The 20054-nt window shown below is 49.4% G+C and overlaps 1 protein-coding gene across 1 annotated transcript in view; it reads left to right on the forward strand.

Annotated features, from left to right (window-relative positions):
- Ksr2 (kinase suppressor of ras 2) overlaps nt 1–20054 on the forward strand; it is a 199554-nt gene that overhangs the window by 92634 nt on the left and 86866 nt on the right. The window contains exon 5 of the mRNA XM_048340914.1: nt 4554–4738. Within this exon, the coding sequence (XP_048196871.1) occupies nt 4554–4738 (185 nt within the window). The remainder of the gene's footprint in view (nt 1–4553; nt 4739–20054) is intronic.

The following is a 20054-nucleotide window of genomic DNA, read 5'->3' on the forward strand; positions in this document are numbered from 1 at the left end:
TATGCCAATTCATCTTGGAAATGATCTTCAGGCAATGGGGAGAGGAAGCAAACTTAAACGAAAGCACCCAGCCGCATGTCGGAGAAGTCTCTGCCCCAGATCAGTCATCCTTCCTAATAATGAGGGCTGTCAGGAGGCCTCGTTCAGTCGGAAATGATAGGCTGTATAAATATTTGGTCTGTAACTGATTTATGGGTTGGGGAACAAAGGGAAAAATAATAAGATTAGTGGCTAATCACAGAGAGGCAGGAAGTCAGCAGGCCAGGACCACCCGCACATCTCATCCAGCCCTCACTTTGTCTGGAGGAGCCCAGATCATGGCGGAGGAGGGTGGGGGGTTGGGGGGGCTCTGCAGAGCGATTTTACCTGGAAGGTAGGGGCCATGGGCTTCTGGATCATTCCCAAATGGTCTCGCCTCTGGCAAGATGCCTAGTTGCAAGTGGAAGATCTGTTCTTCCTGGTTAACCTGGGTGTTGCCAGCCTGGTGAGCTTTCTGTGGGTCCAGGGATGGGTGCCTGTGTGGTGGAATGTGTGTGGGCAGTGCCAGCAGTAGAATGAGTGACAGGCACGGGAACCAACCAGCTTTGAGGACATCCAGGTGTGCCCCCACCCCCATCTTTTATTTGGGACAGGGTCTCACTGTGTAAGCTAGGTCAACCTCAATCTCATGATCCTCCTGCCTCAGCCTCTTCAGGGCTGGAATTAAAGGTGTGTATCACCATGCTAGTTGGCATTAGAAATTGAGAGACATTTCCGTCTCCAGGAAAAACAAACCCCAAGAGGACCCTGATACTATAAGCGTGTTTTTTTTTTTCCTTCCTTCCTTCCTTCCTTCCTTCCTTCCTTCCTTCCTTCCTTCCTTCCTTCCTTCCTTCCTTCCTTCCTTCCTTCCTTCCTTCCTTCCTTCCACATTGGAGGGCAGGTGGTCTGGTACAGGAGTGAGTAGACTCTTGGTGAAGGGCTAGTCAGTACCACAGCCTTGGAGGTCATTCAGCCTCAGTCATAAGGAGCCTCCTGCTGTCAGCCCAGAGAAGCCACAGCCAGCGTGATGGGGTGTGGCGGGTCTCCAGGAAAGGCTCAGGGCTGGATGGGGCCTGGCCCTGGCTCAGGGTTCACCCATGGCTGATCTAGAGCTTGGCGGGCTCTGCCTGGTACACACTCGTGGATCACCTCCGGGAGGACAGCAGGAGACCCATAGCCGGCCGGCCCTGTTCTCCCCTGACTCAGGGGTTAAAGGCAACCAGCGACCCTGGGGTTGGGCTTTGGACTTGCTCACTCTGGCATTGAGTGGAGCACAGCTTTGTGCCGGCCTGTGACAGTGAGGGCTGCCTCTCATTTTCTCATGGCCCCCAGAAGGCCACTCCTGACCTGTCCCTGGGTTGGGAGGGGCATGGCATTTACACCTGTGGCCGCCTCACCTCTCTGGGCTTTAGTATTCTCTATAAAGCCTCTCGGTCACCGCCCTCCAGCAGCGAAGATCTGCCCTCCTTGCCAACACTTACTCTTCTCCAGCTTGGTTTTGCCTGTGGCCTCCGGTGTCACGTGACTCCCACGCCCTTCCCCTGAGGAGAGTCAGCTTGGTGGCTTCTGGGGAGAAATGTCTATAAGGAGCCCCGTTTCATCTTTGTAATTTGAGTTATTTGTCTTCTTCTTGTTTTGTTATTAAAAAAGCAAACAAACACAAAACCTTGTTGGAAGCCTGAGCTGATATTCAGGAGGGTTTAATTTAATTTTAATTATTTTTCTGGTCGTGGGGCTTGAACTCTGGTCCTGGGTGCTGTCCCTGAGCTCTTCAGCTCAAGGCTAGCGCTCTACCCCTTGAGCCACTTGAGTGTCATTTCCAGGAGGGTTTAGTTTTTATGGCTAGCTTGGTGAGCAGGTGACCAGCTGAGACAGAGGTGTTTCTAGCCCCTCAGAAAGCTTGCTGGGTTCCCCACGTAGTCACGAAAGTTCCCAAGGAAATCCATGCTTCTGGCCCTCTCTCAGCATAGATCAGTTTACTTACTCTTTTTCCTTTGGGAGGGAGATAGTAAGGTTTGAACTCAGGGCCTTGCACTTGCTAAGCAGATGAGCTACCACTGGAGTCACCCCTCCAGCTCCTTTTGCTTGCTTTAGTTACTCTTCAGGTAAGATCTTAAACTCACACCCCTACCGCCCTAATGAGACCCTCCTACCTCTGCCTCTGGAGTAGCTGCGATTACAGGGTTTACAGGCGTGAGCCACCAGGTAGCTTTGTGTGGAAGGAAACAGCCCTCTCCCCTCCTGATTCCCTGATTCTCCAGCCCTGACCATAGAGCTGCTGGACCTGCACAGCCTTGCCGCGGGGCCCCTGCGGGGATAAGCAGCAGAACCGGAGGCCCAGGCAGCCCGCTTGTGGGGGGCTTGGATCTAAGAGAAACAAGCTTAGCTGGCTTCCTAACCGGGTCAGGGTCACCAAGGGGAGGGGACAGGTGGGGCTCTGAGAGGAACCTTGGGTGCATTTTGGAGCCAAGCTCTCTTAAACTAGCTCTGTGGGGCAGGGATACGAGTGCAAACCAGCCCTGTAGCGCCTCTCCATTCACAGGACAGAGTGACGCTGTAGTGATTCCTGCCAGTCTTCATCCAGGACAGTCACTGAAGAGGCAGGCCAGGAGCACCTGCTGTGTATGTGCCCGATTCTGTGCTGGCTGCCTAGGATGCAAAAATGAATGGCGCACAGACCTTGCTATCAAAGAGCACAGACCTTGCTCTCAAAGCGCCCCCTCCCCCAAGTGCTCCTCCCTTGGGTGGCAGGACCAGTGCCTAGGTGCAGGGCTGAGACCATGGCTCCCCTCTTCCCTCTTCCCCTGGGGGTAGGGGTACTCAGAGCCTAGAGGTCAAAGGCCATGAGCTGTGGGGTCCCAGGGCTGGGCTCTTCTTTCTCTTCTGTCATTTAGACATCCCTCAGGAGACCCTAAAGTTCCTGTGGGGTGTGGGCCACGCCCTAGGCCCCAGGTGCACAAAGGTCGTCTCCCCCCAAGAGTAGGACTCAGTGTCATTGACGTCCCATTTTGTTTTAGTGGCGGATTCTCTCTCTCTGGAATTCATAGGCGACGAATTCTCAGAATAGAATTACAATAAATGTGGATACTTTGCAGTGATTCACAGATGATTTTTATCTCATCTTCTCTCCCACGGGGAGAGAAACTGAGGTGAGATGAAAACTTAACTGATCCCCAGAGAAGGGAGGAGGCCAAAGCTGTAAGCTGTCCTCTAAATCTGGTCATTCACCCCCCCACCTCCACCCTCCACCCCATGCAGGGGTGCTATGAGGGGCTGGGAAGAAGGAAGGGCAAGGTACCCCAGAGTTTCTGTGTGTGTGTGTGTGTGTGTGTGTGTTTGTTTCTGTAAGTGTGCATGCACATGCGTGTCAGTACTGAGGCTTGAACACAGGGCCTGAGCTGTCCGTGAGCTTTTACACTCAAGGTGGATGATGCTCTACCACTTGAGCCACTGCTTTTTGGTGGTTTTCTAGCTTTTTGGTGGTTAACTGGAGATAAGTAGCACAGGTTTTCCTGCCCTGGTTGGCTTTGAACTGTGATCCCCAGATCTCAGCCTTTGGAGTATTTGGGATTATAGGCGTGAGCCTTGGTGCCCAGCTGCCAGGGTCTCATTTTGATGTATGTCTCTGCACCCCTGTAGTACCCATGCCCTCCCTCCCCCCAGGTGATCCTTCCCAGGGTGGTGGGAGCCTCCTCCTTCAGTACCCCTAAAAGGGGTGCCCCCCTCAGTTCATGGTAGGCCCTTAGCTAAGAACAAGACTCACATATGGGCTCAGCAGAAGCCCTGACACACAGAGAAGTTTCCACAGAGGGTTCCTGGGCTCCCGCTGGAGGTTTGATATGTTTCCATCTCTGGAAAGGTATCAGGAAGGTGTGTGTGTGTGTGTGTGTGTGTGTGTGTGTGTGTGTGTGTGTGTGTGTGGCACAGGGGTTCATTGTAACACATCCATAGATTCACACAGTGCATCTTGATCAGGCTCAGCCCCCCATGGCTCCCCTTCCTCCTCCTCCCCACCCCAGTCTCAGCCAGGGTCCCCCATCCATCCTCACTCTCCTTCGTGCTCTCCACCCATCCACTTTCCTCCCGGGTTGGTGTGTTTGTACAGTCGGATGCATGGACTGGAGCATGGGGTGATACACCTTGACCCGGGGCTACTGGGCCTTATCAGGGCGGTGGAGGGATGAGCACCTGCAACCCCAGGAACCCAGGATGTCCAGAGTTGGGTTTGGGAGCTGAACTCGACCTTGACTTTCTAGAACTTTCCCAGGTTGCTGGGAAGGAAAGAACGGCCTAATATGTCTTCCTGGGTCTTCACAGCAGAAAAGGACACTTCAGAGGAGCCCAGCAGATCAGAGGATCAATACCTTCGATCCTGTCCCCCCAAACTGTAGCTTTCCACATTCCTCCCTGGGGGTAGGGGACCCCACTTTCTCTCCCATCCCACCCTCACCCCATGGAGACGCAAGACGGGTTCATTCCATGCACAATACATAATATGGCTCTATCTCCTTTTTTCTGTCTCCTTTTTCCAGAGCCAAGAAAAAGAGCAAACCCTTCAACCTCAAGATCCACAGCGGCGTGGGCAGCTGCGAGAACATTCCGGCCCAGCAGCGCTCCCCGCTGCTGTGCGACCGCTCCCTGCGCTCCTTCTTCGTGGGGCACGCGCCCTTCCTGCCCTCCACTCCGCCCGTGCACTCCGAGGCCAACTTCTCTGCAAGTAAGTCTCGCATCACCTGCGCTGGCTGGCTGCGGGCACCAGCGCCTCCTCTTCCCCCGGCCTGCGTGCCTTCTATGCCAGCCGCACGGTACAGCCGTTGTCTTGTGCATCACTGCTGTCTCCGCCCGGCGCCAGGTTCTCCCCTTTGGGTGGCTTGGGGTGGGGTGGGGGAGCATCCTTGGCTCTCGGCCGCTGACCTTGCACCCCTGGCCCCTGCTCTTTGTGGGCAGGTGGGTATGACAGGATGTCCAAAGGCACATCGGCCCTCCCCTCTCCTCCCTGCTGCCTCGGTTCTAGAATCTTCTTGGCAACTGTGGGCGAAGGCACCTTGGATGTTGTCCTTTTGCTTTGTTCTGGTCCCCCTGTGTGACCTCTCCTACTCCAAGATGGGTGAAGGTTCACACTGGGCTGATGGTGGCCTGGGGGTGGTGTCAGACTCCGTCCTTACAGATTTCTGCTGGAGACAGAGTGGTTATGACTCAGAATAGAAATGGAAGTTTCTGGCGATCAGGACTGATGGTTTCAGAAAGCTTGCAATCTTCTCTGCTCAGAGGCTGGTTTAGCTGCAGGACACAGATGGGGGTGGGTGGTCCCAGGGGAGTCCTCTGGCCACACCTCCAGTAAAGCAGCAACTCTGATTGGCTAGTTGCTGGTGAGAGGTGGGGCTGGAAGAAGTGAATGGAGCCCTTGACTGCTCCTGTGTGTTGGGTCATTGGTTAGCACAAAATGGTCACAGGGCCTTTTACTAGGACCTGCTAATTGCTCACCTTCGGGACCACATTTAGTTTTTGTTATTACTTAAGTAAACTGGAGAAACTGAGGCTCAGGACCAGGGAACTTGGTTTAAATCACATAGCAGCTAAGCTGGGATATGAATCTGGTTCTTCGTTATTGAAAGCTGACAAGTATAACCATCAGGCCTGATTTAATACCCAAGGTAGCTCAAATGCCCAGCGAGAAATTAAAAAAAGGAATCACCTTTCTCCAAGGGTGAGGTTTTCTTTATTACTGAACCTAAGGGTTCTGAAGTTTTCCACCAGTAAGTGGGGGTCGGAGGTGGGGGGGGGGCTTTGACAACTTGATGACAGATGTGAATTCTCTCCTGGGGGGAAGGCACCTGCAGTGGAGGGCGGACAGGGGGTGAAGGCAAGGAGGTGAACCCGGGTTCCCCGTGCAGGCGTCTATTCAGTGCGGACCACAGGGACCCACTGAGCATCTGGACAGAAGAAGCCATGTGGACAGATGTCAGCCAGGTGCAGATCCAGAGACTGGCTTGTCTCTAGGCCTGCATTCAGCAGGCCTTGCCTCGTAAGAACTAAAATAGCACTCGGGACACACATGGCAACAGCAGAAAGCCAATTGATCAATTTGTCAAGAGAAATCATGGTCACAGAAACCAGAGGCGGTGCTCTGCCTGGTGGGCTGTGTGGTAGGCCCTGGCCTGGGTGACTAGGAACAAGGAATGCCATCAGACCAGGTGTGTGGTGGCAGTAGGGTGAGGCCGGTGTCACAGCCAGGAACATGGGCCCCTAGATGGATGGAGGAGGAAGGCCAGGTTTCTGTCTGTAGTTCTGTATGTTGGCACTCTGTGTTTGCCCTAGAGAAGAGAGCTGGGAGCATCTCTGAACCTCGGGCTCCTCTTTGAGGGTAATTGTAGCCCTCCCACCTTGATTTCTGTCTGCACAGGGCCTGTATACAGTCAGTGTTTAATAGATGGTAGCTGACAATATGTCGCCTAATACTTGATAGGAAGACCCAGTATTGACGGCCTTTAAGCCACAATTAATTCTGTCATCTATAGTGCTGGGTTGTGAGATCACCCCCCTCCCACCCCCTTGTGGTTCATTAAGGGACTTTGTGGTTCAGATGTTCTCTCCTGGGTCGGGGATTGTGTCATGGGGAGCGGCCTGGCTGGGAGGGTGCCTCTGGGTTAGAGACCCTGCTTACCTAGGAAGCCGCACCCATGCCGCCTGGGCTCTGGTGTTCATAGTCAAGGCATTGGCCGTCCCAGGTGGCAGCTGTCCCTGGGGGTACCTGCGAGCACCAAGTGGCCCCAAAGCGACTCATTCATCCTGGCTGTCTTGACTTGAAGATGGGGGATGGCCAGGACGGTTGCCACCTGTAGGGTTCTGGGGCCTTCTTTGTGAGCAGCCCATGGAGGCCGAGGCCTTCAGGGCAGCAGCACTGAGGGAAAACAAGTGACTAATGGAGGTACTGCTCCCTAATGTGGTTGTTGAGGCACCAGCTGGAGTGGCATCTGGGACCCCATGTGTCTTGGGAAATGCCCCTCAGGGAAGGGCAAGGAGGGTGCTGTGCCCTCCCAGGTCATTGCACCAGCCTTTCTCCCCGTCCAGAGGTGAGGCGAGGAGAGCTGACCATGGACTGCTTTGTGGGCAGCGGGTGGGGAGAGGGGGGCAGGTGTCAGTAGAGACGAACTAAACCGCAGCCCACACTGGGAGGGTTAGGAGGGGACTCTCAGGATGGGGCTGATTATATAATGGGGTTTAATGAGGTTTGAGATCAAGGTTCATTAACCCCAGAAGAGGGAGTGGAGGAGCGCGAGGCTAGAAGAGAATTTGCTGCCAGAACGATGTGGTGTGGCTCCAGAATTTGGGAGTTTTGAGCAGTTTGGGCCAGGCTTGGCTCAGTGTTGTCAATTCAAAGGGGAATCATACTCTCCATCCCTGGCAGGGGGAGTGGGGGTGGCTAAGGGACGTTGATCCTCCAGAACCACAGCAGAGGGACCCACACAGCAAACCCCAGAAGGTAGCACATTGCCTTTTAGAAACTCAACTCCTTGGCTCCTCTCACAAATTCAGGCCTCTCACATGTACTGACTGCCGGTTGCGTTTCCAGAAAAGCAGGTAGCCAGCATCAATATATACATGCAAAATGAAGCGAAGAAAACGGTAGCAAGGCAAGTGTGGTTTCCGTCTCCAACATCCTCCTTTCTCGTCCTGTGTCCCCAAAGCAGCTGCTTGCGACTCTGGCTCACTCCTGCCCACGATCGCCTCCGTGACTTAAGTTAGGCACAGTGTTCCAGGCTATCAGCAGTAGTAGGAGTGCCTGAAGCTTGTGACCCCCACGGAACTCCCTGAGCCGCATCACCCAAGGACCACCACGGTGTTACTAACGACCCCGGGAAGGGTGCTGAGCATGTGAGAGTAATTTCCCATTCTAAAGAAAAAAAAGTCAGCTGGTCTGTAGGTTGGACATCTGTGATTCATTTTTCTCATGTGTTTCTGTCCTCGTAGAGTAGTAGCTGGGGAAGGGGGTAACGGGAGTGATGGATTATTAATGAATTAAGTACTCACTAGAGAAGCATGAGCTCTTTCTGCCCTCTTGAGACCCTGCTTGCCTGGGGGTGGGGGTGGGGTCCTCCACCAGGAACTGAAATCCGCTTCCTGTGAAACAGGTTGGGGGTTTCCAGCCTTGTCTGTTCTCTCCTGTCCCCTGGGGAGCTTGAAAGAAAAGTCCAGGTTATGCCCTGGTCCAGTGGCCTCTGGACTCCTGGGGGGCACCAAGCTTGGGACCAGTACTTCTGAAAGCCCCCTGGAGGGTTCCAGTGGACAGCCAAGGCCAAGTCCCAGCGGAGTGGCCAGGCATGGTCACAAACAGTGAAGAAACAGTGGCAGTAAACACTCACGAGATTCTCCAGACACTTCTGGCTTCTCTTCTTACTTCCAGTCACCATTTATGCAAGCTTTAGAAATGGCTGCAGCGCGAGTCCACATGACTCACAGGTGCGGTGGCCCTGCTGGGGGTCATAATTTGCCTGGGATGCTGCCGCTCGCTAACCAACCGATTATTGTCAGCTCCTCCGGCTGCCTGGCTTCATCTTGAGCCAAGCTGCTATGCAGGCACCTGCTCAGTCCCCTGAATCCAGATGTGCAGGGGTACAGGAGGTGGGCAGGTAGGCAGGTGTGAACCACCGACACAATTGTGCTTCCTGCTGGGCACAACAGACAGATTAAACCCTTGGGCCCGATGGGAGACTTTGACATCTGTCCAGAGCGCCCAAGACATCCACCACCCCCAATCATGGGTCATGTATTCGCTTGTTCAACAGGGCTATCATAGGATTCCAGAGATTGGGAAATGCATAAAGAAAAGAGGTTCACCCACTGTTCTGGAGGCTGGGAAGTTCAAGAGCATGATTCTGTTGAGGGCCTACGGGCTCATGGTGGAGGCAGAAAGGGGTACATGTGGACGAGAGAGAGGGACTAAGCGCTCACTCTAAAGGCAGCAGTCACTCATGAGGCACCACCACCAATGCCCAACAGCCTCCCCTAGGTCACACCCCCAAACCTGCTCAGTGCCAATCACACTTCACGATGAGTTTCGGAGTGGACAAAGACATATTCAAACCATCCTATCAGGAACCATTTTTTTCTGGATTGGAGTTTTAAAGCTTTCTTGCATTACTTAACAACAGAACCTCTCTTGAAAAATAAGCTTATATACAACTCCCCTACAGACCCCAAGATACAAGTAAGCAGATACAAGTGAGTTATATGAAGCGGAAGAGTCTGGCAGCCCATCCCTGGACACTCTGTCCTTCTCTCTCTCAATAGCTGTGGTTCCCAAACAACTCTCTGAAACTCAATTTAGAAACCATTCTTTTGTTTAGTGTCCTTCCTAAAACAATTTTTTAGAAGGTCGTAAATGGAAAATCCAGGGCTCTTCATTCCTGATTCAGTCTCCACCAGACCAACATGTCGTTGATCAATTAGAAAGAACCACCAAACCTCAGGAAGACAGAGCTGGGTCAGATGTCAGGGTGGGTGGTGTTTGTAAGCCATGGAGGAGGAGGCGGCGGCGGCATCTGGTGTTCTCCTTTTGCAGTGAGGACAGCGGGGTACAGGGAAGCTAGGTGGCTTTTCCTGGGTGGGGCGGGGGTCGCCAGAGGGAGGAGCGATACAGATTGGATAGTTTTACTTGAGACGCATGCTGTCTGCCACTTCTCCATATGTAATTGGAGATAGCTGGGAATGAAGGCTTTTTCTCCAGTCAGCTTCCAAGTTCTAGACTCATTCCTTGGCTCATCCCATCGAAACTGCTTCTTGTGGTGGGTACCAGGGCGGCCGGATGAGCAAACATTCCTTGTCTTCATTCTTATCCTGTCTGCATAGCCTGGGAGGCACCAAGTGGCTACCGTGGCGGCTGTCAGAGCTGACTGTTGAGGATGCGTTGGTGGTGATGGTGGCACACCAAAGGTGCAGACCCTAGCCGGGGAGGGGGGAGGGAAGGGGAGGCCGCTGTGAGCAGCCTGAGTTTAGCGCAGGGACTTGAGGGCTAGAGAGGGTCCACCGAGAACAAGTGGAGTGAAGTCTGGCTGGATCAGCTGTGGGGTTGGAAAAGGAAGAAACCAGATCTGAGGGTTTGCACTTGGATTTGGAGTGTGATTGGGTCATCGCAGGGCTGAGGGAGGCTCCCAAGCCTGAGGCTCAGGTGCTAGCTCCTCTGAGCCATCGCCTCCCTCCTCATGTGGTGTGTCCTTCCTTATCTCCTTGCACCTCCGGGTGCAACCTTTGGACGTCAGGCCATTGCAGATGCGATGAGGGAAGTTAAGATGAGCAAGGTGATCCTGGGTGATGCATTCTAGGGGAAGAGGAATTGGGGCACACAGGAGCTGTTGGAAGTGAGCAGCCTAGGAGGGCCCTACCCCTGGTCAGAGCGCACACAGCCCCCTGACCCCTAGAAGAAAAATACCTGGCTTCCAAATCAGGGAGAGAATAATTCCTGTTGCTTAGAGCTGCCTCCTTCAGGGTTCTGAGTTGCAGCAGGGGCAAATCTTCAGCTTGAGCTGTGCCATCAGCAGGCTAATGAGCCAAGCTCCGGGTGGCTGTGAAACCGGCTAGGGAGTAAACTGGGTACTTCTGGGGGGCGAGGTGGGGATGACAGAGCTCTCCTCAGCTGTGAAATTGCCCATCCACCAGTTGGTGCCAGGGATCGCCTCATACAGGGCACCCAAAGGGACCATAAAGAGTTAAATGCTGCTCCCCAAAATGCCCACTGGGGAGCCGGCACTTGGAGCAGCCTGAGGGGGGCTCTTAGCAGAGGAAGGGGTGCGAGTCAAATTAGTCACAGTGCACAAGTCTGTACTGCCTGCCCCCTCCCCCTCTGTGCGGAGAGCGCCAGCTCTCCAGGCTAAGCCATCTTCCTCTGCCTCCCCTTGACACCCATTTTCTAATTGGATAATAAACCAGTCAGCTGCTTCTCCGTGTGGAGCAGCCCCCAGTCAATGGGCCTGAGATAGAGTGAGCGTTGGATGCGTTCCAAGCCCCAGGTATGGGCCAGGCCTTGTCATCCCACACGACGCCATGTCGGGTCAGTCAGTTAGCCACTCTGAGAAGGGACGATTCTTCTCTTTCCCCCACAACAGAATCACAGAGATGTGAACTCAAGACTAGAGTGGGAGGAAGGGAGGTGTGGGGGCAGGTGTTTGGTCCAGGCTGGGTGAGGCTCAGGGGAAGCCCCTGCCCATCCGTTTGTGGTAGGTGACGCCTGTTTTCTGGTATTGATCCACAAGTCTCACAGACTTTCCTTCTGTAACGCGTTAATTCTTGGGCCCTTTGTCTGCCAAATCCTGGCATCTTCATTTGGTGGTGGTCTTTTCTGTGTTAAATTTCTCTCCCAGTATCTCATTATTCTAAAGAAAAACATCAAATGTGTTCCGTGCATTGGAATTCTGACTTCCGTAAGCCTTTAGATTGGTTGTGTCTTTCTGTGTGTTCTTGGTTTTAATCAAACTTCGCTTCATGATTAAAATACATGTCCTTTGCCTCCTCTCCCTGTCTTAGCAGCCTGGTCTCTAGGGTTCCTGCTTTTGGGAGATGGGAGAACTTTAGGAGGCAGGGCCAAGTGGGAGGTCTTTAGGTCATTGGAGGTATGCTTTGTTTGTTTCCTGGCTTGTAGGGTGCGTGGCTTGTTCTGCACTCCTACCATGATTTGCCACCTCACCAGGGGGCCTTGGTCAATGGGGTCATTTAATCTTGGACTGTAAGCAGGCTAGCCTCCAGCTGTGAGCCTTGTAGTCCAACTAACCAAGTATCTGGGATTACAGGTGTGTGATAACCACTCCTATTTTCACTAGATTTTTGTTGTTGCTATTGGTAGATACTGGGTAGCTATTTCTTCTCCAAAAATAAGTAGGAAGCTTTGGAGAGTTTTTTTTTCTTTTAACTTAGAAATTTTGTTTGATGAATGAGAGTAACAGCTCCGGTTTTGTATTTTGCCTCTGGTTTAAGAGCATACTCTTTTGCATATTATCACATTTGATAAATAATGATAATTATCCCTATCTTGCCCACAAGTAACTGAACATGAACATTGGGGCTTTTCAAGATTCTGGTTGTTAAGGAGCACTTAGCTTGAAGAGGAAACTGACTAAAGATTATCATAATATTTAGCATATCAGAATATAGATGAAGAAAATAATTAAGCATGACAAATGTAGATAAAAGCCAAGGTTTTCTTTTTCTTTTTATCTGATTGAGAATGAAAGACCTAGATTGATAATCATCACAAGGAAGAATCATGAAGTTGGTTTTGGACCATAAAATAAGAGTCTAAAATTATTTTTCCCAAATACGAAAGCCATCATGGAGGCTTGGAGCTTCTGGTTTAGTCCTTCGTTTATTCATTCAACAAACACATGTGGAGAATCTTATCCTGTAGCCAGTCTGGGCAGCATTTTTTACTTCTTGCAGAGCCCGCTCACCTCAAGGGCCCCAGTGGTCTTTGGTTGGTGAGTGGGAAGAAAGAGGAAGCAACATTACCCTTCTTTCTCTGTAGGGTATTTGCTTTTCTCAGAAAACTGGCCCCACACAGTGTCTACCAGTACACACACACACACACACACACACACACACCCCACATAAGACAGTGAGGCCCACCAGGATCTGTGTGTTCCACATTCATTTTGCACCACATCTGCCCTCTATCAGCTCTTCTTCCTACAGCGTGCGCGCATGAACACACACACTCATACACAGCCCACCTCACACATACACCCCACACACAACACACAAACACACACACACATATACTCTCTCTTTCTCTAGGTGGGTACCGATGGCTCACATCTGTAATCCCAGCTACTCAAGAGGCTGAGATTTGAGGCTCAGGGTTCAAAGCCAACTCAAGTAGGAAAGTCCATGAGACTCTTACCCCCAATTAACTACCAAAAAGCTGGAAGTGGAGCTGTGGCTCAAGTAGTAGAGTGCTAGCCTTGAGTACAAAATCTTAGGAACAGTGCCCAGGCTCTGAGTTCAAGTCCCAGGACCTGCATAAAACAACAGCAAACTCAAGCCTTCTGTCTCTAGTGTATGACTCTAGCAGCCGAATGTTCTTTCTGTATATGGAAGTCATAGGTAAATAAATGTGAATTGTTTAATTCAACCTCTGTAACCCGAGTGTCCATTGAGCATCCACCATGTGTCTTACACTGAAGACAGATGATCAAATCTACATTACAAAGTGAAAAGAGAGGAGCAAGAGGCTCAAAGAGTCTAGTAGCTCCCTTGAGTCACACAGCCATTATTTCAGAGTCATTTTAGACCTGCAGGAAGTTTCAAATATAGCATTGAGCCCCTCCTCCCCCCACACGTGCTCTTCATCCACATTTGCTCTTTCATGAACATAGTACAGAACTCACTCGCGGAAGATTCCATTAACACAAACCCGTGGATGAAGCAGCAGATAGGCCTATGTCATTTACCAGGATTGTATGTGGAGACCTTAGCTGAATCCTTGCTCTGGACCAGCTTCCTGGATGGCTTTCATTCTTTAAATCCTTCTTTGTAAACCCAGAACGCTTTGCTCGTGACCTCTGTTCAATATGGCCTCCAGGTTCAGACACAGAACTCCCAGGAAGCAGAGATTTTGTTTGTATACACTCAGAATCATCCCACTGTCCCAGTCTATGTATATATGTATGTATTGCCTGCTTACCTGCTAGCTATGCAATTATATATGTAGAAGAGCCCGTGGGGCATGTGGGCTAGGTCCTTCTCAAATTTGGTTGTCTAGATCATGAAAAAAAAAAGTCCAAATTATGAAAAATGAGCCCACCCTTCTCCACTCAGCTATTGACCTAAGAGTTTGGGGGGGGGGCGGGGTGGCAAAACTAATCTACAGACACAAATACTTGCTCACTAGAGCTTGTGTTTGGATAGGTTTCCCTAGTGATTGATCTGTTAACTATTGCCCCTGGTACAGTTCTATCCTTTCTCTCTTTTTTTCTTTAACCTCCTCTTTGTTTTCCTTTGCTTATCTGTAGCAAATATCAATTAAATAGTGAGTAAATATCAATTAATAATCAGTAAAAATCAATTAAATGCAGGCAATGGGAGACCATTCACTGTAGTCCCTCCATAGAGATAGTTCCTGTCAGGAACTAATTAATACAGCATCAGTGTCCTGGAGTCTAACAGATCATGATTGTGTGTGGTGAGGGGTCATCACCTAGGAGCTAGCAGCCCATGGAGATGGCTCTGGGGATGGGGGTAGAAGGCAGTTGTATGGAGAAGAAAAGCTTTCAGGCTTCATCTCAAAACTTGGTATCCTTTCCGTTGATCCACAGTTTAATGTCAGGCCAAGTCTCTTAACCTCTCTAGTCCCCAATTTTCTCATCTGTACAGTGAGGATAATAATGCTTCCATTGAAGATCAGCAGTGACAAATGAAAGAAGACAGTCAGAAAAGATCACAGACTCAGCGCTTTCATTTGTACCACCTATCCAGAAATTACAAATATAGAGAGACAGGGTAGATGAGTGGTAGCCCGGGGCTTGAGCTGAGAGCAATTTTTTTTTAACCAGGTATCTTTTTGATGAGAATGTTCTAAAAATTGCATTATGATGGTGATCAGAATTCTGTAGATTTTTTACTAGAAGTTCATGGTGGCTGACACCTACAATCCCAGCTACTTTGGGAACAGAGATGGAGAAGACTGTGGTTTGAGGCCAGTCTAGTGAGTCCCCATCTCAATAAACAAGCTAGGCATGGTAGCATGTGCCTGTGATACCAGGTGTAGGAGGCCACAGGTAGGAGGATTGTGATCTGAGGCCAGCATGGACAAAAAATGTGAGCCCTTACTTAAAAAGGATGTCTAAATCAAGAAAGGACTGGGGGCATGTCTCAAATGCTAGAGCACCTGTCTAGCAAGTGTAAGACCCTTCAACATTGGAAAAAAATCATGGAATTGTACATTTAATGAACAAGGAGTAAGGGCAAACTAGAGATAGACCAGTGCCTGTACAAAATGAAGCCCAGTATCAAATCTACTCGGTCCCTCATTGGATTAATGTGATTTGCTGCTCCCAACTGCCTGCCAGAAGGAAGACTTAAATCCTCTCTAGAGAAAAATGACATCATCCCCAAGCTCAAATTATCTCCTCCAATTTTCATGCACAACCTCAGGAATTCAATAAAAAATTACCAGACATATTAGGAGGCAAAACCACATGACCGAAAACCAGTAGAAAAAAAACAGACCCCTCCCTCCTCAACCCCCACAAGAAGATTCAGATATTTGAGTCAATAAACATAGACTTTATCTTCTTTTACTTTATCCTGATTTAATTTATTCTTAATTCTTATGTTCTGGGATTTGCCATAATTAGGAGCTTGTCTCCTCAAAGGCACTAATTTAGGCTTAATTTAGGTTTTTAAAGTCCAGTTCTGCTGAGGTGAAAGCAGTTGCAACCATTAAAAGAATAGTTGGGTGATGTATACTCCCAAGTAAATGTGCAGGACATTTCATCACCCCAAAGTTCTCCTCAAATTCCCTGCCTTCCCTTTGCTGTGACAGATTACTCTCCGAGCTCCAGGATGCCAGAGGACTTGGTTCATGCAGTGTTTTGTGTCTGGCTTCTTTCACTCAGCACCATGTCAGAATGCATCGGTGCATCAGTGGCCTCTCACCTTAGTGGCCTCTTGCCTTAATTTCTCATATTTCATTGCAAGGCATAGAATTTGAAAATAACTCTGATTAAGGTATATAAGGAAATGTGATGTTGGGATGCAAGATCTTGACACAGATCTGTGGAACCACATCAAACAGTTAGAACACAGAAAGCCAATAAATGAAAGGGGTAATTGAATAAACAGTGTTAACTGTAGATTAGATACACTTGAAGAGAAAATCAGTGAACTAGAGGATAAGTCAGAGAAAATGTCCAGACTGAAGCAAGGTGGGCTGGAGGAAGCCTAAAGAAATACACTTGAGACATAGGGTCTCATGTATTTGTCAGTGAGGTTCTGGAGGAGGAGGAAAGAGGAAAGAAATAAGGAGGAGATGCAAAATTTGTAGAGAAAATGACAGAACTTTCAAGGGGAAAAAAGCTTCAAGAAATGATAACTTCATGAAATCTCTTGACCTCTAAGTAAGGGAAACACGTGGGAAAGCTGCTTCTGGGAAGGTAGATCATAGTGAACTCACTTGGCTAGGATCAGTTCGGGAACTGATTATTAGTATTATTAATTAACACTTTTGATGCTAATAACCATTGCTTGTTATTTATGAATGGATAAATGGGAAGGAAGGAAGGAAGGAAGGAAGGAAGGAAGGAAGGAAGGAAGGAAGGAAGGAGAATGGTAGACTGTCTTGCAGTTGTCAGATATCACAGCTTATTTCCTGGCTGCACATTTGAGGAGATCTGCATATTGTGAGTTTGTCACATCATTTCGTTGCAGGGTGCAGGAGAAGCTGGGCTTTGTGTGCTGCTGTCTAAAGCTCTCACCCAACCTCCAGGGCACGGGGGATCTTGTCTGGAATTGTTCTAAAGTCCTTGTACGACCTCACTGGCCAGTCCTTAGCAGTGGGGTACGCTGGGCAAGGCACGGGAGAGTCTGAGTGAGCCAAGGGCACCTGCTGCGAGGGGCTGTGTGGGTGGCGCAGTGCATGGCAGACTCCTCTTCCTCATCCCCATAGGGAAGCCAACATCCCAAGTTCAAGTCCTTTGGTATCTGAGTCAAGTGATTTAACCTCTATTATGGGAAAGAAAAATGCCATTCCTTCAATGGGGGGGGGGGGCACTAGAGCGAGTCTTCTGACCATTTCGTTTTTGTTGATACCTTTGTTTTTTCCCCCTTCCCCCTTCATTTACTGATTCCTCATTTTAATGTTATTTATAAAATATTTTCAGTTTGCTGTATGAAGCAGTAGAGAGTTCTCTCTAAAATCTGTGTTACCTTCTGCAGAACAAATGACCACAGTCATGTGTTGTGGAATGACAGCGACATATTCTAAGAAATGGAACACTGGAGGTGTTTGTCATCATGAGAATAGCCCAGTGTACTTAGACACACTGAGATACCCATGACACCAGCAGGTAGTACGTATGTACTCATGTATATACACACATATACATACATTTTTAGCACTGGGCTTGAACTCAGGGCCTTGTGCTTGCTAGGCCAGTAGCTCTATCACTTGAGCCATATCCTTAGCCATTTTTGCTCTACTTCTTGCTTTTCTTACCTGGGTTTGTCCGGACTGTGATCCTCTGATGTTATAGCATTCCATATAGCTGAGAGGTCCATGGAAACCGCAGTGTCCAGCTTTCATCATTGAGATGGGGCAGGGTTGGGGACTCTAACTTTGCCTGGGCTATGCTTGAACCCAAATCCTCCCAAACTGTGTTTCCCCATGAACTTGGATTGCAGTTGTGAGCAGGTTGCCTGAGACCACTGTTAATAAATCTGTTCCTCAGGTGACAAATAACTGTACTTCAAGATTTAGTGACTTAAAAGAGCAAAATCAAAAAAGTTCTAACTCACAGTGTCTGTGAGTGGGGGTTTTGGACCTGCGCAGTGGAGTGGTCTTGGGTCAGGGTCTCTAGAAAGGTGTCCATGGGATGTTGCTGGGCTGCATTCGCATCCAAAGGGTCCATTTCCAAGATGGCGCCCACATGGCTAGTGGAGCTGGTGTTGGCTACTGGCCTCAGCTCATCTCCTTGAGCATTTGGTGCATAAGAGCAAGTCACCACCTCTCTGTATCGCACTGGCTCTCTCCAGTTGGCTCTGCTCCAAGGCAGACAAAGTAAAAATTAGCTCAATATGCCACAGTCACACTCTTCCTGAAGACTAGGGCAGGTTATGGGTGTTGTTAATAAAGAGTAGAAAAGCATTTGGCATTGGCTAATGAATATCATTCTTCTCCAGGGTTTTGAGTAGTTGGGCAGGATTAAACAAAACCCTGTATCCAGTGTACCATATTCTGTGTGTGTGTGTGTGTGTGTGTGTGTGTGTGTGTGTGTGCATGCATGTGTGTGCATGCATGCCAGTACTGGGTCTTGAGCTAAGGACCTTGGTGCTAACCTTTAGAAAAACTCTTAAGGCTGGTGCTCTACCACTTAAGCCACAGCTCCAGTTTCAGCTTTTTGGTGGTTAATTGAAGATGAGTCTCACCTACTTTCCTGCCATGGCTGGCTTTGAACCATCATCCTTAGATCTCAGCCGCCTGAGTAGCTAGGGTTACAAGGTGTGAGCCACCATCACCTGGCTCTAATATACCTTATTACAAAGCACTGCAGGTCTCCCCAGACAAGGCAGGTGTGCCCATGCTGTGCTGTCTATGGATGTAAGCGGGAGAAGGAAATGTGCTTTCTCAATACATGGGTGTGTCTCATTGAGCTATTTCATTCCATGGTTACCCAAAGATTCTTGTTTTCATAGCAGGTAACAATGGGAGAACACCTCCGAGGGTTGAGCATAGCGGAGCATCCCCTTGTGTGTGTTGAAGTGGGGTGAGAAGGGGTAGCACGAGATAGTTCACGGGCAGACAGAACACCATAGATTTTCTTTGAAGCTCAGTTTTGTCTTAAATGCAATCATGAATTTCAAATCCATGCCAAGTCTCAGCACATCAACAAAAGATGTCAGGATGTTAGACTGAGAGCGAGTCTTTCCACACTCACATATTAATAGAGAGGTAACACTCAGAATATCAAAGTAAATTTCAGAGGCGCTGGTGACATTTCCAGAATAAACATTAGTTAAACACTTATGAACGACCGTCAAAATTATTTCACGGGTGTAAATTAAAAGGCAGCCTGTAATGTTGATTCATTTTCCTCTCTCTAAGTTTCTACAGTTGAATGCACAGAAGAACCACAGGAAGATATTAGGGATTTTGGTCATGTCAGCAACCATCCTTTTTATCTTCTTTTCAGTCACTTTTCCAACCAGATCAACCATTGACTTTTTTTTTTTGTCAGTCCTGGGGCTTGGACTCAGGGCCTGAGCACTGTTCCTGGCTTCTTTTTTGCTCAAGGCTAGCACTCTACCACTTGAGCCACAGCACCATTTCTGGATTTTCCTATATATATGTGGTACTGAGGAATCGAACCCAGGGCTTCATGTATGTGAGGCAAGCACTCTTGTCACTAGGCCATATTCTCAGCCCCAGCCATTGATTCTTAATGGCAATAGTAAATTAACATTTTGTCAGGTAATGAGCTAGAGTTCTGAGTAGCCCACCCAGGGGATGTGATCAGAGAATTTCCAAGCATTCTCCATCAAACTGTAACCCATCCTTGACAGTTCTTAATGTATACTTTTGTGGGGGCAAGATCCTTAGAACACATTTCCTCTAAACTTTTATAGGAAGTATTCTTAAGTTGCAAAATGTGGTGCATGCATTAGTGTGGTGAGTTGAAACAATATACAAGTGTATCATGTGGAAAAGTCAAAAACACCATCACCGAAAGGTGTTCCCTTGGAAACAGCCTGGGTGAAAGTACTTGCAGAATATTTTCTCTTCCAGGGTAGTTTCCTATTGGTATTCTTATTGAACGTTTGTTGCATGCCAGGTGCCATAACATGGGTTATCTAATGTCCCATCAGCCATGTGAAATGTTCCAACCTCATTTAAAGATAAGACATTTGACTCTGAGATGTGAGATGGCTTGTCTGAGATCTATCAGATACCAAGTAGTTCTGCCTCCTCCAGAGCCAGGGTGCCTGGAGGCTCCTGTGCAGAGATGAGCTGACCCTGCACAGGTGGCATCCAGGAGCATTCATTCACGCCCGGGACAGACAGCCTGGCACCACTCTGCTCTCCCCACAAGGGTTCAAGGGCCATCAGAAGCCCAGCAGCTTCTGTCCCTCCCACCTCTTGGCCTCATTCCATCTCCTGTCATGAAACACCGGACACCGTCATCCTGCTGTCCATCAACCCGCCCCCTCCTACCTGCAGCGGTGAGCCCCGAGCCCTGGCCAGTCAGCTCGCAGCTTTGCTGGCTCTGGTGAACGTGGGCTTTTGCTCCATGTCGGGGTGAGAGGGGGGCGTGATGCCCGAGTTTACCAGA

The sequence above is a fragment of the Perognathus longimembris genome, chromosome 3, assembly GCF_023159225.1.
Source record: "Perognathus longimembris pacificus isolate PPM17 chromosome 3, ASM2315922v1, whole genome shotgun sequence".
Taxonomy (NCBI): domain Eukaryota; kingdom Metazoa; phylum Chordata; class Mammalia; order Rodentia; family Heteromyidae; genus Perognathus; species Perognathus longimembris.